Here is a 14,746-nt window from a genome sequence, read left to right as displayed (position 1 = left end):
CCCAACATTTGAAATCATCCTCGAAAAGCGGGCGTTTTCGTCCAAAAAAAATATAAAATTTTCATATTGAAAACGTTTATGTAGAGACGACGACGACAGAGCAGCTACACACGGATTCTCTCATAAGAATCTAAAATTAATATAATATTGCTCTCTGTCTGAGGCGAGGCGTTGGCAACGAACGAAGACAGCGTTTTCGTGTACACATTAATAATATTATATTTTTCCGTTTTTCCTCTTTTCAAAAACAAAAAATATAAAAAAAATTGAGGGAACGTGAACGGTACAGTGCCTCTATAGCCTGAAGATAACTCTACCTATACCTTGCCTCTTTCGCTTGCTCGTCTACTGCATATACATCATCATACGAAACACTGTTGAAGAATTCATTAATCATTTGCGGTGTTGGTCTTGTGAAGCGTCAATAGAATTAAGTAGATTTTTGGAACGAAAATAAAATATACAATCTTGTATTACATTGCTTATTGGGTTTAAGCGTTTAAGTAGGTACATGGGAGCGTTACGGATTAGACTATTGAACATTATAGTATTTGTAGGTAACAGCAAAATTCTTGAATCTGATAAATTGATTTACAAAATAAATTATTTGCCACGCAATATATGAAGGTTTTTGTTTTAATATTTAAGCTAAATCGTGTTGACCAACCCGAATTAGTTTTTGCACCACAAGAAAACTTTGCTTAGGATCTGGTACTTCTGATTGAGACAGAGTGGAAAGCTTTATTGCCAAAAAACAAAAAATATCGAAAAATACCCGAATTTTTCAGTCTTAGGTGATTTTTGCCTTTGAGTATGGGCAAATATTTAGTATAACGGCCCTTAAGCTATGTATTTCCTTTATTTTGAGGCCAAAACAGTTTCAACGGTTTCTAAAATATGGTTTCGGTTTTAGGCTCAAATTATTTTGATTTAATGTTCTTACTTAATGGAGACTGACATCTGATTTAAAACATCTAGGAAATGCAGAAGACGATATGTGGGACTGAAAATCAACAGATGAAAAACAAAGATGATCAGCCTCGGAACCGAGTCGTCCTCACAAATGAATATTTCTGAACACGAACACCCTTAGGAAAAATTTGAGAATTCCAACATTTGAAGTATCTTGGGACTATTGACGCTCTCTCTACCAAAGGTGGGGCCAACAGACATCAATAACAAAGGCGTACGTTCAGCAGCTTGGGCCCCGAGCAAGACTAAATTTTTGGGGCCCTTTTCTATATATTTTTCTTTTGAAGAAAATGTAGATTTCTTTCCTTTTATTTTTGTTTACCGTATTCAACATTTTGTAGCTAGTATCGCCCAGTTTTTATTTCAATTTGAAGTTTAATAAGTGCACTTCCGACCCTTGAAATAATACTTGTTTACTAGCAACACATACCTACTATTTTTATTTTCTTGAGTCCCAGAAATGAAAGATGACAGAATTTTAACTGGCAGTCTTATAAATCTGCTTATTTATGTCTACTTTTTTTTTTAATTTTTTGGGGGCCCGGTGTTTTTTGGGGGCCAAAAATTTTTAATTTTTTTCGGACCCAATTAAGGTAGGTAAAAATTCGGAACCTGAGTTAACATAAGATCTTTTTGCTTCGTTATTTTGTTTATGTGAACAAGTTTCTTCCTCATATAATCTCCCGTGGGGCCATGCCGTCTGTCGGGGGCCCCGGGACACTGCCCCCTCCCGGAAAGAATAATAATTTTGTCTAATTTTGGTTGTAAAAACTCTTTGAGACCAAGCTACAAAAATACCGCTCAAATATTGAATCCGTATTTCCAAACGGAAACATCACTTGGAAAGCATTTGTGAATCGTTGTCTATGGAACATCTTAACGATAAAAAAAAACGAGAAGCTTTGGCGGAGCCAGCGCAACTTGTTTTAATTATATTTTGAAAGCAAAAGAAAGAACGGCTTGCAAGTGCGGAAATGAATATCACACAATGAACATCACACATGATGTAAATAAAGAAATACAAACATAAAGAAAAACTTTGCGAAAACATTCTAAAAATTTATTTCGAAAATAATAAAATATTATAATTTCAAAGCCTTATAAAAACTTTTCTATAACTTGTAGGGGTTCGTTATTCAATTAATAACACTAATCCTTAAAAAAAATGAAAAAAAAAAAAACTGTCAACATTAATATTTGTTCTTAATAATGTGATATTTCATTTAATTTTATTAATTTCGACTCTTTGATACAAACAACTTTACTTTAAGTTCCGAAGTGGAAAATCATATTCTGTCACTTCAAAGTGGATTAATAAGTCAATGTTCGTGCAGCATTTGGTTGTCAACAAGATTTTGAAGCAAAAAAAAAAATTAGACAATTTATAAAAATCACCAAGAAACTTGTCTTTCTCTATAAAGATGGCAGACAACAACGACGTCGTCGACAAAGACCGCCGCACATGACTAGACTATGTATTGTAGGTCAACAAGTGTTTCTATATCAATCAATCAAAACTGACAAATATTGAGCACTATATATTTTCAACTAAACATTTTTAAACATCTATAAACCATCCCCTCAGTTGTATAATGCCTCATATAATAATTCTTATTTTGAAAGCAAAAGTAATATGTCAAAATTAAACACAAAACTTTTTTGAAAAATATTTTTTTTTTTCACAATTTTATTTAAAATATTTAATTATTTGTATAGGAGGATTAAATAAATAAAAAAAAACATAAATTATTATTTTTTTTTAACAAGAAACATTCAATGAACAAAAATACATTAGATCAACTTTTTTTTGATGAAATTTATTATTTATAACAAACTATAAAAAAAATTCATTTAAATGAATTAATTCTTTTTTGTCTCTCAACTTGAATAGAAACAAAACAGCATTAAGATGTCGCATTTTGTTTCCCCCTAATTAACTCATAGTCAAAAAGGCATTATAAAAATAAATATAATTAAATATCTAAAGACATTCATTTATTGCTATGAAAGTCCATAAACATATTCAAATTACCGCACATGCAACGAAAATTGTCACTGACGAATTCTTAGTAAAACTTTTATTGCAAATTTTTTGATTTATATGATTTTAATCATAGTTTTTTTTTTTTTTTTGTTTGACTATTCAACCAACTTAATTATTTAGTAAAGCTTGTAAATAAAATTTGAAATTGGAAAATTTTTTGGCATCATGCCATTGGTAATAAAAATTGTGTCAAAATACATTTTATTGATTTTACTTATTTTTTTATTTTTTGATAATATTTTACTTGAGAGTGATGATTCTATTGGATCTTTGTTTTCTTTTTATAATATAGAATTATTGAGATAAGGCCAATTTAATTTTATTATGAAAAATAAAAACTTAAATCAAATAACTGAGAAGGAAATTCGTTCGGTCTAGAAAAATTAGACAAATTGTATTCCAAATTTCAGTTCAAATCACGTGAACAAAAATTGGAATTGGTATTTGTAGATTTATTGAATTTTATTTGTATTGATTTGTAGTGAACTCGCAACTAGCAATTTTAAATATATTCACAGCTTATCCTTTTACCCGACTTGATAAATGAGATATTATAGAAAGCGTCTTGTTCGTACGCTTTAAATCCCTTAAAATAGACTATACGATGTCGGATGAATATCATGAGACAAGAGAAGTCAAATTGTTTTAACCAAAAAAAGTTACGCATACACCCCAGTGACCTAAAGAAAATTTGCGCTCACTACAGATTACCCGTTGCCATCGTCCTGGAAAACTTGAAGTGTAAAAGATTATGTATCCAGTATTGTTTTTTTTTTTTACCTAAAAACACATATATATTGCAGAAATGAGTTACAATATAAATTTTATTTTTGATCCTATCTATCAATTTTGCTGTGGAGCCATGTAAATCTATTAAAATTATGTTAAATAAAATATTTTTTTTGTAATCGTACAATGTAAGAAAACATAAATTGTTTATTTTTTGAACCAATTAAAACAGCCTGTCGTGGGTTTATTTAGCAAATCAATTACATTATTATAATCTTGATGACAAATAATCACATAAATAACCAATTAATGTCTATAAAACTGCTGCTGTTGGTCGATATACATATGCCTACCATCGTTGCAGGCATCATCATTTCGATGGCTTGACAAATCACTTGCTAAATGCATTTGCCAGCGTAATTGAATGTGAACGAAACATTTGCCAAAATCTACCTTACACCATGTGTAACATCTTCAAATAAGCATTTTAGTTCTTTTCTCTCTGAAAATGAATAATTTCGGTTCTGCGTATTTTTGGCAGCAAAACTCAATCAAATTGCTTAAATACATTTTTATTAATTCATAAAATCATTACAAAAAGAAATATATTTTTTTTTTAATTTGACAAATATATAGAGAGTTAAATAAATTAACGTTGCATTGGCTAAGTAAAGAAGTTTTGAGAACTAACACGAACTTTGACAAAGCCATCTTATCAAATCATGGACGAGTTCCTGTTTGGGTAGTCTGAAGTCTGCATATGTTTCGATTTTGGGATCGGTTGCTACTCGGAAGGATTTACCAATTCCTTGTAAAGCCTGAAAGTTACAAAAATTCGTTAAAGTTAGGATTATCAAACAAAACCTTGTAATCTTACTCTCATGGCATCTTCATCTGTTGTATCATCACCAGCAAAGACAACACTGGTTTTTGACTTCCAATCATTGCCAAAGTTATTCTTAAGAATCAATAACGCAGCCTCTCCTAAAACATAAAATATAGTTAAGAAAAAGCTAAAAAAAAACTTTTATCAAATTATTACCTTTATTCCAATTTACTGGAGGTTTTGCCTCGATAGCTGCATGAGCTTGATTAGCTGAGAAACCATGCCTTTTAATGATTTCCACAGCTTCTTTCCTTTGTGCTTCAATCAAGTCTGATGCGGTGTCTCTGTAGTGGTAAGTAAGTGAAACCTTTTTATCCTCTACCCATGCACCATTTTTGTTTAACTAAAAGTTGAAAGGAATTTATAAAACATCATATTGATAAACCGGTTCCATACCTTCTTATTAAGCTCATCAACAAGACTTCTATATGATTTCTGAACATCTTCAGGTAATTGATAATCTTGTCTACTTCCATCAGGACTTTGAATTTCAATACCATGATTGCCAGCATATGTGATGTTTTTAATTCCAACCTTTCCCTCCACATCTTTCAAGCCTCTACCAGAAATGACAGCCATGAAAACTTTTGGATTTTCCGCTAACAAATGCAGGTTTTTTTCTAGCTCTGGATCCATAACAGTGTTGGCGGGATTATCACAGAGTGGCGCCAAGGTACCATCATAGTCCAGCAAGACACACAACGTCTTATTCGCACTTAAGAAACTGTAACGATGCAATAATTTATTTTTAAAATAATTTCCGTTCATCGCTTGGAATTATACATTTTTCAATACTTTATGTAGAATAAAACTATTTTTAGATTGATTTTTGGGCCACTCGTGACTGATCTAGACAATTTTTTTTTTAAATTCTTGTTATGGATTTTGGAACTCTTTAAATCTATTTGTAGGTTATTTGATTTTTAAGTATAGATAATTGGGTTAGCGCTTAATGGAATGTTTCTGTTATTTCATCAGAAATATAAATCATGAGTTTTTTTTTGAGAATATATACAATACATATATATCCATTTTTAAAATAATTAGAAAAACAAATGTTTATCATTAAGTATTTAGAAAAAAAAAAACTTCAAAAAAAACTTGATCTTATTTCTAAAATCAAGATAAATGATTGATGTGGAAAACATATTTCTTAAAAAAAAACCATTTATTAATTTACTGAGACAAAGAATTCTATTATAAAATCCATACCTAGCTTGTTTTCGAAAGTGAAAATAGACAAAAACAATAATAATATATTTTTAAGAACAAATTAATTTTATTTGTTGCTATAAACAAAATTGTGAATCAGTGAACATCTTCCAAAAATAGAATTCATATTGTGTTGGTTTTTTTTTTGTTGTTCAAAACATTAAATGCATTTGGCCAGGTATTTGGTCTCATGAAAAATATTTATCACTTTAATAGATAAATACAAGAGATATCGGCCAAAATACTATTTAGTGCTTAAAAAATTGCCCCTTTTTTGAATTTCATTTTCCTTGAAGAAAAAGTACAAATTAGTAGAAAAACTATATTGAGCTATAAAAGTAACATTATTGAAACCCAAATTTGGATCTAATTGTTTACAAATTACGGTAACATTGTGGTTTATCTTGGTAACGCAGTGGTATTTAAAGTTTTAAAGTTGATTTTTGGTAATAAACTATTAAGAGTATTTAATTAGTTAATTTTTCTGTGATTTAACTTCATAGGAGACTTACGTTGTTCCTATACTTTTAAATAGGAATATCAGAGAGCTTAATTACCTATATAATTTTACAAATAAAACTGAAATTTGCAGTAAAGCAACGCAGTTGTTTGGTTTTGATCACTTTCTGTTTAAACTGTCATAATTATAGAAATAAAATTCCCAACATATCGGTGCAAATGTTATTTTAAAAAAAATTAAAGTATAACCATTCTATGTCAACTAAAATATATGAAAATAGATATATGAAAATATATTGATAAAAATTTCCATATTTTTTTCAAAATTCACTGTCCAAAGGGACAACTTTTTAGGCACTAAATAGTATTTTGGCCCATATATAAATAAAGGGCGCTTTAAAAAAAAAAGAAAACAATTAAGTTGCATTGCTACGTTTTTTAAACACTTGATAATTTTTACAATTAAGAGCTTTTCAGAATCATTAAGCAAAATAGGTAATTAATATATAATTTTTAAACTTAAGAAAAAATTTGGTCATAACACTAACAAACTCTAAAGTTGTTTCAAACTCTATAAGTCCCAATTTATCCACACATCATTAGTTTTAAAGTCGACATTTTAAACTCCATATTTTAAAATTAGTATGAGATCTGACAGATTTCTTATTTTGAATGGAAAAGCTCTCAATCGAAAAATTCCGATATGTTCATTCCCTTTTCCCTCGAGGATCTTTAATTTTTTTATCTTTTTATTAAAGAAAAACCGGGAAACCAAAAATATTTTCCCAGAATAGCGTTGATAGATACATTGGCATTGACATCGTCGATTTTATTTTTCAGAAAAAGTTTAAGGGGGGAAAACCCTCTGGAATTTTTTTATTTTTGCATTATTAATTAATTTTTTGCCTAAAAAAATCATTTATCAACCGAAGAAACTATTTTAGTGGTCTTAGCCGTAAATGAAGCCTCAAAAGTCCCCAGATAGTCCTGAAACCCATGGGTTCCGAGCCTACCACAGTACAAAAATGAAAACTTTAAACGACTTTTCTCGAAACACGTTTTTTTCCGCGCCGTGCAACGTAACTCAAAAACTAATGAAGCTATCGACATGAAATAAAGTGCAAATTACTCGTTAACTCATCACTGCATGAACCTAAAATTTCAATTTTCTCAAAAACTAGAAGACATAGAAACATATAGTTTTAACTGTTCGATAAGGAATCAATTGAGGCAGTTTTCTGTGTAAGTAATTTGTTTACTAAAATTCACAGTCTGGACAAAAATACTATTAAATGAGTTTTAAAAAAAAATTGTTCGCCTATTTTTAACTTTGAAATCGATTATTTCAAAAACTATTGGTTATATTATATTGATTTAAAAATAAAAATCAAATGAACAATTTTTCCTTTCGGAAATGGTATCATTTATTACTGTAAGTGTTGCCGTTGTTTTTTAATAATTTTTTTTTATTTTGATAATTTTTTTTTAGAAAACTGCCCCTCCCACCTAAACGGGGGGAGATAGACCCCCCTTCCAAAGAAAAAAAATGTTTGTATTGAGCTCCTCTACAATAACCCGTTATCAAATCCTGGCGCCCAGGTTATCCTACTACGTGCCGAAACAACATTTTTGTTCTATACCTAAAAGTTCGAATTTCTGTATCTGGGTTTAAATCGAAAAAAATTTTTTTCTCAGCCAATTTTGGAGTGATTTTCATAAAAAATACCTCGATTGATTGGGAAATAGATATTGTTTATGAATATATTTTTTAAATAGCATGTTGTTTTGAAAACATATACTTTAAATTGATGCCGAAGTTGGGCAAATGACGAAAAAAATGGAATTTTTGAACTTCGACAGCTTATAAATTCTAAGTGGTTCAACCGAGTTACATGTTTTATACATTGTTGAAAAGGTATATTTATCTTATATATTTTTTATTTTGTTTTGCTGAATTGTTATATTTATATTCTTTAGTTGTATAGCTTTCTTCAAATTCAATTAAAACGCCATTTTTTATTTTTTAATATTTTGCCAATATATTTCGAGGTGATTTACACCTCATCTTCAGGGCTAAAAATAGTTATAAAATTAGCGTTTTCATATATATGTATATAACAATAATATAATATAATAGATTACCTATGATATAATTATATTTATAACATATAAAATATTTTCACAGGCTACAACATTAATATTTATGAAATGATTGATTTAATTTTTATTTTTGATTTTTAATTTTTAATTAAGAATCAAAACAAGCAAATTACTGAGTACAAATAAATAAAGTAATTATTTATAACAAATTAATATTTATGTTATTTTAAGAACTAACTATTAAGTTATGGTAAGTATTACTATAGTCTTTTTTATCAGTTTTAAAATAAAAAAAACAAAATGGACATTCTTTTAAATTCGATGAAACTAAAATTTTGAAATCTGAAAATCAAAAGTTTAAATTACAAGTGCATGAAGTAAATCAAATAATTAAGTACGAAGAAATAGCTTGTAATTTTAAAACTGATAAAAAAGACTATAGTAATACTTACCATAACTTAATAGTTAGTTCTTAAAATAACATAAATATTAATTTGTTATAAATAATTACTTTATTTATTTGTACTCAGTAATTTGCTTGTTTTGATTCTTAATTAAAAATTAAAAATCAAAAATAAAAATTAAATCAATCATTTCATAAATATTAATGTTGTAGCCTGTGAAAATATTTTATATGTTATAAATATAATTATATCATAGGTAATCTATTATATTATATTATTGTTATATACATATATATGAAAACGCTAATTTTATAACTATTTTTAGCCCTGAAGATGAGGTGTAAATCACCTCGAAATATATTGGCAAAATATTAAAAAATAAAAAATGGCGTTTTAATTGAATTTGAAGAAAGCTATACAACTAAAGAATATATATTTATCTTCTATCAGAAACTGTAAAAAAATCGAAAATGGTTAAAAATTGTCGAAGCTAGAATTTTTTCAATGGGTGAAGGTCCAAAAAACCGTTTTTTGCCCGTAACTTCAGATTTTGGGGGTGTTAGGGGATTTTCAAATACCGTTTCGTAATCAGTGCGATTAGCTCTACAAAACCTGATAGGTCTCCGCCCGCGTATATTTTGAAACCTCATTTTTGTAACACCGTGTTTTTATTTTACACTTTTTTTTGCTAAATTTAGGTTCATGCAATGCGTATAAATATATTTTAATGGAAAAAAATTTTCTTTTGATTATAAATAATTAACTGGACCTTGGCATTGCACGGCGCAAATGCGAGGCATCAACTTTAAACGGCTGTAGAGCCGCCATTTTGTTTTTTTATTACTTCAAAAAAATTGTGTTAATACTTCATGATGTCAATAATATCATGTATTTTTCCAAACTTTAATTAATGCTTTCAGTTTTCCAAAAAAAAATTCTTGAAAAACCCGTCGTCCAGAGGGATTTCCCCCCTTAAGTGTTTGTGGATACTTTTACAAAAAGAAAAAAAAAAAAAACATTTTGTTGCGGTTACTTCGATTTAGTTAAGCTGATTTTTTTTTTAAATTTTGAACTTCATACCAAGAGCGTTTCAAATCATGTATCAGTTTAAGTATAGGAACAACCTCAGGTTAACACTGGTCTCCTCACGGACCCCTGTGAGTTAAGAAGGGACCTAAATATTTTGGGCCTAGTAAATAGTACAACATGTAGATTCTGTAGCGAAAAATAAGAAACACCAGATCACATTTTGGATAGTTGCAATACATTCATACACCAAAGATTCAAACACCTGGGTCGCTTACCAGGTCAAAGAGGAGAAATTGCACTCAAACATAATATCTTCATTGTGCAATTATTTACCTCTTATTATTTGTTTACGGTTTAGAGTCAATTAAAAGTTACCTAAGAAAGTTGCACTTAAGTACCTATCCAATATTTGAAATTTAAGTGTAGATACTTTACCCATTTGTTATTGTATACATTTTAGATTTAAGATAAACCTTTACTGTTAATTTGTATAAATCGATTTAATATTGAACTTTATTTTCAGATTTTTCAAACGACACACAATAACAAACATTACTCTTCTGCGGGCAAAACATTTTTATGTTTCGGTTAATGAACCCATAACGAAGGCAATGCAAATGTTTTTTTTTTCATTAAAAATAAAACAACAAAATATCACAAATATGATGACACATAACAGTGAAGAATATAGGAGTAATAAATGTTTGGTTTCCTATTCAATAAAATAAAAATAACAAAATAACAAAATAATCCAAGTCTCAATTGATTGACGAAAATAAAATATTGGTATAAGAAATTCATGAGGGTCGTTATCCTGTAAAACAAACATAATTTTGCAAGTAAAATGAAAACATAAAAGGTTAGTACTCTCTGTGTTTATGTTAGAAAATAAATGCTGGAAAGTCTCAAGAGAAAACATTTTAATGTGTGAAATTTATGAAAAAGAAAAAAAGTCTTTTAAAATACCTATATTTTAACTAAAATTTAATAAATTAATTTTGCGAATTTAATTGAAAAGTTATCCAAAATGGATATCAACTTATTAATATATCAGAAAAAATAGCTGTTTTGGGATTAAAAACACGCCCAATTAACAATTTAACTTATATAAAGTTTTACAGAAGCTACTCTAGCTGCTATAAGACTTTTTAGAAGCAAAATTCTTAAATAGGCGGTCTGAAATATAACGATTTTGAACTTTCGAAATATGAAGTAAAAAAAAAATGAAAACAAAAAAGGCAACACTGATCACTCTACAGAATAAAGCTTTTCTCATAGTCAATCAAGATCATAATTTTCTTTAACCTAAACCCTGATAATGAATTATTAAAGTTCATCGCACACTATCATAAATTTGACAGAATCTATTGTTGCATAATCAAGATTATCGATGTTTGTTAACAATTTTATTATAACACAATGATCACTTCAGATGAGTACGAGTATAAACTGGAAGTGAGATTATCAGTTCATAAACTTGTATTTTTTGTACCTAACATTGATTATGTGTGTATAGACTGCTATCAGCATTTAGAATTAAAAAGATAATACATACTTTATTGTGAACTTACCCCGGAAGTTTTTGTTCGAACTCCTCGGCCTTAGAAATAACTGGAGCTACTCGTTTCGACATAATATCCGTGTTTTCCTCTGTTGAACAATTATTAATCACTGTCAAGGACAATAAAATAGCTAGAACACTGCTGCACAAAGTCACTAAAACAAACAATAAAAAAAACTGTGGTAATCGATTTATAGATAAAACAATAAAAATCTAATCGATCAAATAAGCGAGATTGTGTTCACGATAGAACTGTCAAACAAGACTGCGTTACAAATGAAAACTGTTCACTTTGCAACTAACTCGACTAACCTATATAAATGCTCGTATGGTTTTTTTTGTCCGTGAGGCACCCCAAGTCGATCGATATGAGGATGGCTCGCAAATCTCAACCTACATGAAACTATTTTATAATGAAGTGATAGCTTTGTAAGTAGGCACTTGACTCGAAATCGCAAACACACTACATTCTATTAACAAACAAAAAAAAATATAAAACTAAACTCACAAAACAGTGATAACAACTTGAATGATTTTTTTTTTTCTGAACTGATAAGAATCCAGAAGAGTTTCACTCAAAAGGCATCTATCTGAATGCGGCAATGAACTATGGTCATTGTGTACAAAAACAATATCAAAGCTACTAAAGATGATTTTGTAGATCAGAGGAAAGTGTATTGGTTTGTTTATTATGGAAGATTGTGGTTTTTGGAATATTTGAAGAAAGTGATGAAGGTCAAGAAGACGCCAGACATTTATTTTGTTTTTCCCGAAGGTTATTTTAAGATATTATATTTTATTTTTGAACTTTTTACTGGCAGTTTTTTTTTAACTTTTGTTGCAAAAAAGCCAAACTGTTAGATGCATTGAGTTCAGTGAATGATTTTATATGTTGAGTCCAAGCTCATTGATAATCTCGAAATTTCACTTTTTTACTTGTTTTTGACCTTTTTAAACTGATTGATTAAAATGCAAAGTGCGATCATGAAGCTTGGCTTTAGGGTCATAGGCTTTCGGTTGAGTGACATTAAAAAAAGAAAAAAAAAAAATGGAAACACTTCAAAAGTACTTAACAAATTTCAGATATTTTGAATTGCTTAAAAAACTTTTCTTTGGTTTTAAATTGTTTTGTATTTTATTGAAGCTGAAATTGTTTTTCTTTTCTTAAACCTAGGTATATTGCACAATTTACAGAGATATTGTATAACTCTTCCTTACTACTGAAAAATAATAACTTTTTTATTAAAATTATTACAGAATTCATGTTAAAAGGACGAAGGAAAATCTTATTTGGTTTTAAATGATTGTTTAAAATTGATAAAAATGTTGACAACTCTCAAACACGTTTGTTGGGTCTATATGTGAAAGGCGTTCGTCGGATGAAAACTTGTTTTATGAAAAGTGCCAGAAGGAACACTTATTGAGTGTCGTTTTCGGGTGGATAGAATGAATACCTTAGGCAAGAAATCATAGGTGTGGAGGGTTTGTGGTAAAGAAGACCAAACCAAGAAAGAATTCTGCATCCTTATCGACTTGGCAGCGGAATGAAATATTTATACAACTCTGGTTTCAAGAAAAAAAAAAATATTTTTCCACCAGTAGGTTCACAACAGCTCTTTGGCTATGAGAGAACATCGTAATTCGGGTTATGATGTAGGTACTCGCTCATCCCACTCTTCTCCTGATTTAGTACCATCAGCCTTTCATTTGTTCCCGATCATAAAAATGTGTATCTCGTAAGTGATATTGATGATCTAATCCACCCAAAACAAAAAATCTTACTACCGCCCGATATTCATATTTTTTTTTTAATTTTAAGGACGAATTACGGAGGATGATTTGTACACAAACAAAATGAGATACAAATTGGAAGTTCTCATATCGTCGCCGTTCAATGAGCCTAAGTCCATTTCGACTTCAATTACATTTTCCCAGTTAACAAATAACAAAAACACTATTTTTCAAATTGTAAGAGAACAATTATTTTACCGAAATGTTAACGAACACGTAGATTAAACCATTTTTGGATTTTTAACATTGGATAACCAATTTCTAACGCGATTTCTCAAAAAGTGAAAAAAGGACTTAGGGAGATTTATAAATTAGATTTTCGCTGATTTAATCGCTTCAACTGTGTCAGGTCGAGAATTTTTCACCTTGCCAAAATTCGCTATTATGCAATATCTTAAACTTATTCAATTAAAAATTCAACTCAGGGGTTTTCAGTCAATTTTTACAATTAAGTTAACTTATCAACTGGGCTGAGTTAACCTTAATTATTATCTTTTCACTGTTAATTTGCAATGATAAACTGGTCCTTAATAAAGTAACTTAGGTTAGATAAGGCTTAACAAAGAGCGTATATCAATTTGTATACATTACGTATTTTCAATGTAAAATTCGATGGTGTTGTTTGATTAGCCCAAATAAAACTGACCCAAGTTCGTATTTAAATTATAGCGATATATATTTTCAATCAATATAATGAGCCTGACAATATCAAATCAAAAATAAGGAACTAAATTCGGGGTCAAAAATGTTCAATCATGATTAACAATGTAAAAAAACTTCTTCCAATTCAGCATTATTTACATAGTTAACATCTTGTTGTTATCTATAAATACAATCCACTTTTAATTAAATGAAAATAGTAAATTCGATTGATTGAAATCTTCAAACTCAAGTGATGGGTATTTACAATTTATCGATTGTTTATCTATTTTTCTTTTTATGTTTATCGAAAAGTTTATCAAAACAAAAACCGTACACTATAATACCACGTGAAGTGCATGCATGATCACAATATAGCTTCAACATTTAAAACATTAATATATTTAACTCACTTTTTGTAACTTGTTATAATCTATACATAAACTTATAAATATATACGAACTTAATCAATAAATTTGCAATACTGCACTATAATACGAATCAAACGCTTTGATATTGGAATGTGAACTGAAACTGATGATTTATTCATCTTGTGGATTTGTAAACACCACTTTGATTCTGATGCTGTCGTCATTTTAACATAGCAATCGCAGGGGGATGTTCTGTAATCAATTGGAATTAGAACTCATCTTGACGTAAGAACTTTCCCCGATCTTATTTAAATTGCAAAAAGAAAAACAATAACAAAAAATATTTCCATTGACGTAATTTCGAATAACTATCGGGATTTTAATTAAAATAATTTCTTTCATAATAAATCTAGGTTTGAAACAAAATATTAGGGTACCGTTATATAAAATAAAAAGTTGTAGAAAAGAACAAGAAGACTTTTTTAAACCATGCACTAGGCCAAAAATATCGGAATAGTGACAAATTTTTCTACAGTTCTTATCAAATTA

The 14,746-nt window shown here is 29.0% G+C and overlaps 2 protein-coding genes across 2 annotated transcripts in view; one reads left to right on the top strand and one right to left on the bottom strand.

Moving 5' to 3' along the window:
- Positions 1–4,402: 4,402 nt before the first annotated feature.
- Positions 4,403–14,369, bottom strand: LOC129920587 (uncharacterized). The gene is made up of 6 exons (XM_056001967.1): positions 14,240–14,369; positions 11,407–11,551; positions 5,028–5,355; positions 4,788–4,974; positions 4,623–4,729; positions 4,403–4,563 (listed from the first exon to the last, which is right to left on the bottom strand). Coding segments are annotated over exons 1-6 (900 nt in total). The 5' UTR covers positions 14,241–14,369; the 3' UTR covers positions 4,403–4,431.
- The window catches only part of LOC129920572 (ras-related and estrogen-regulated growth inhibitor), a 39,223-nt gene continuing 36,275 nt past the window's right edge, over positions 11,799–14,746 (top strand). The window contains exon 1 of the mRNA XM_056001953.1: positions 11,799–11,825. The gene's annotated coding sequence lies outside the window, so the exon portion shown is untranslated. The remainder of the gene's footprint in view (positions 11,826–14,746) is intronic.

The sequence above is a fragment of the Episyrphus balteatus genome, chromosome 1 (genome assembly GCF_945859705.1).
Source record: "Episyrphus balteatus chromosome 1, idEpiBalt1.1, whole genome shotgun sequence".
NCBI lineage: Eukaryota > Metazoa > Arthropoda > Insecta > Diptera > Syrphidae > Episyrphus > Episyrphus balteatus.
The sequence above is the reverse complement of the archived record's forward strand: the minus strand, read 5'-3'. Positions and strand labels throughout refer to the sequence as shown.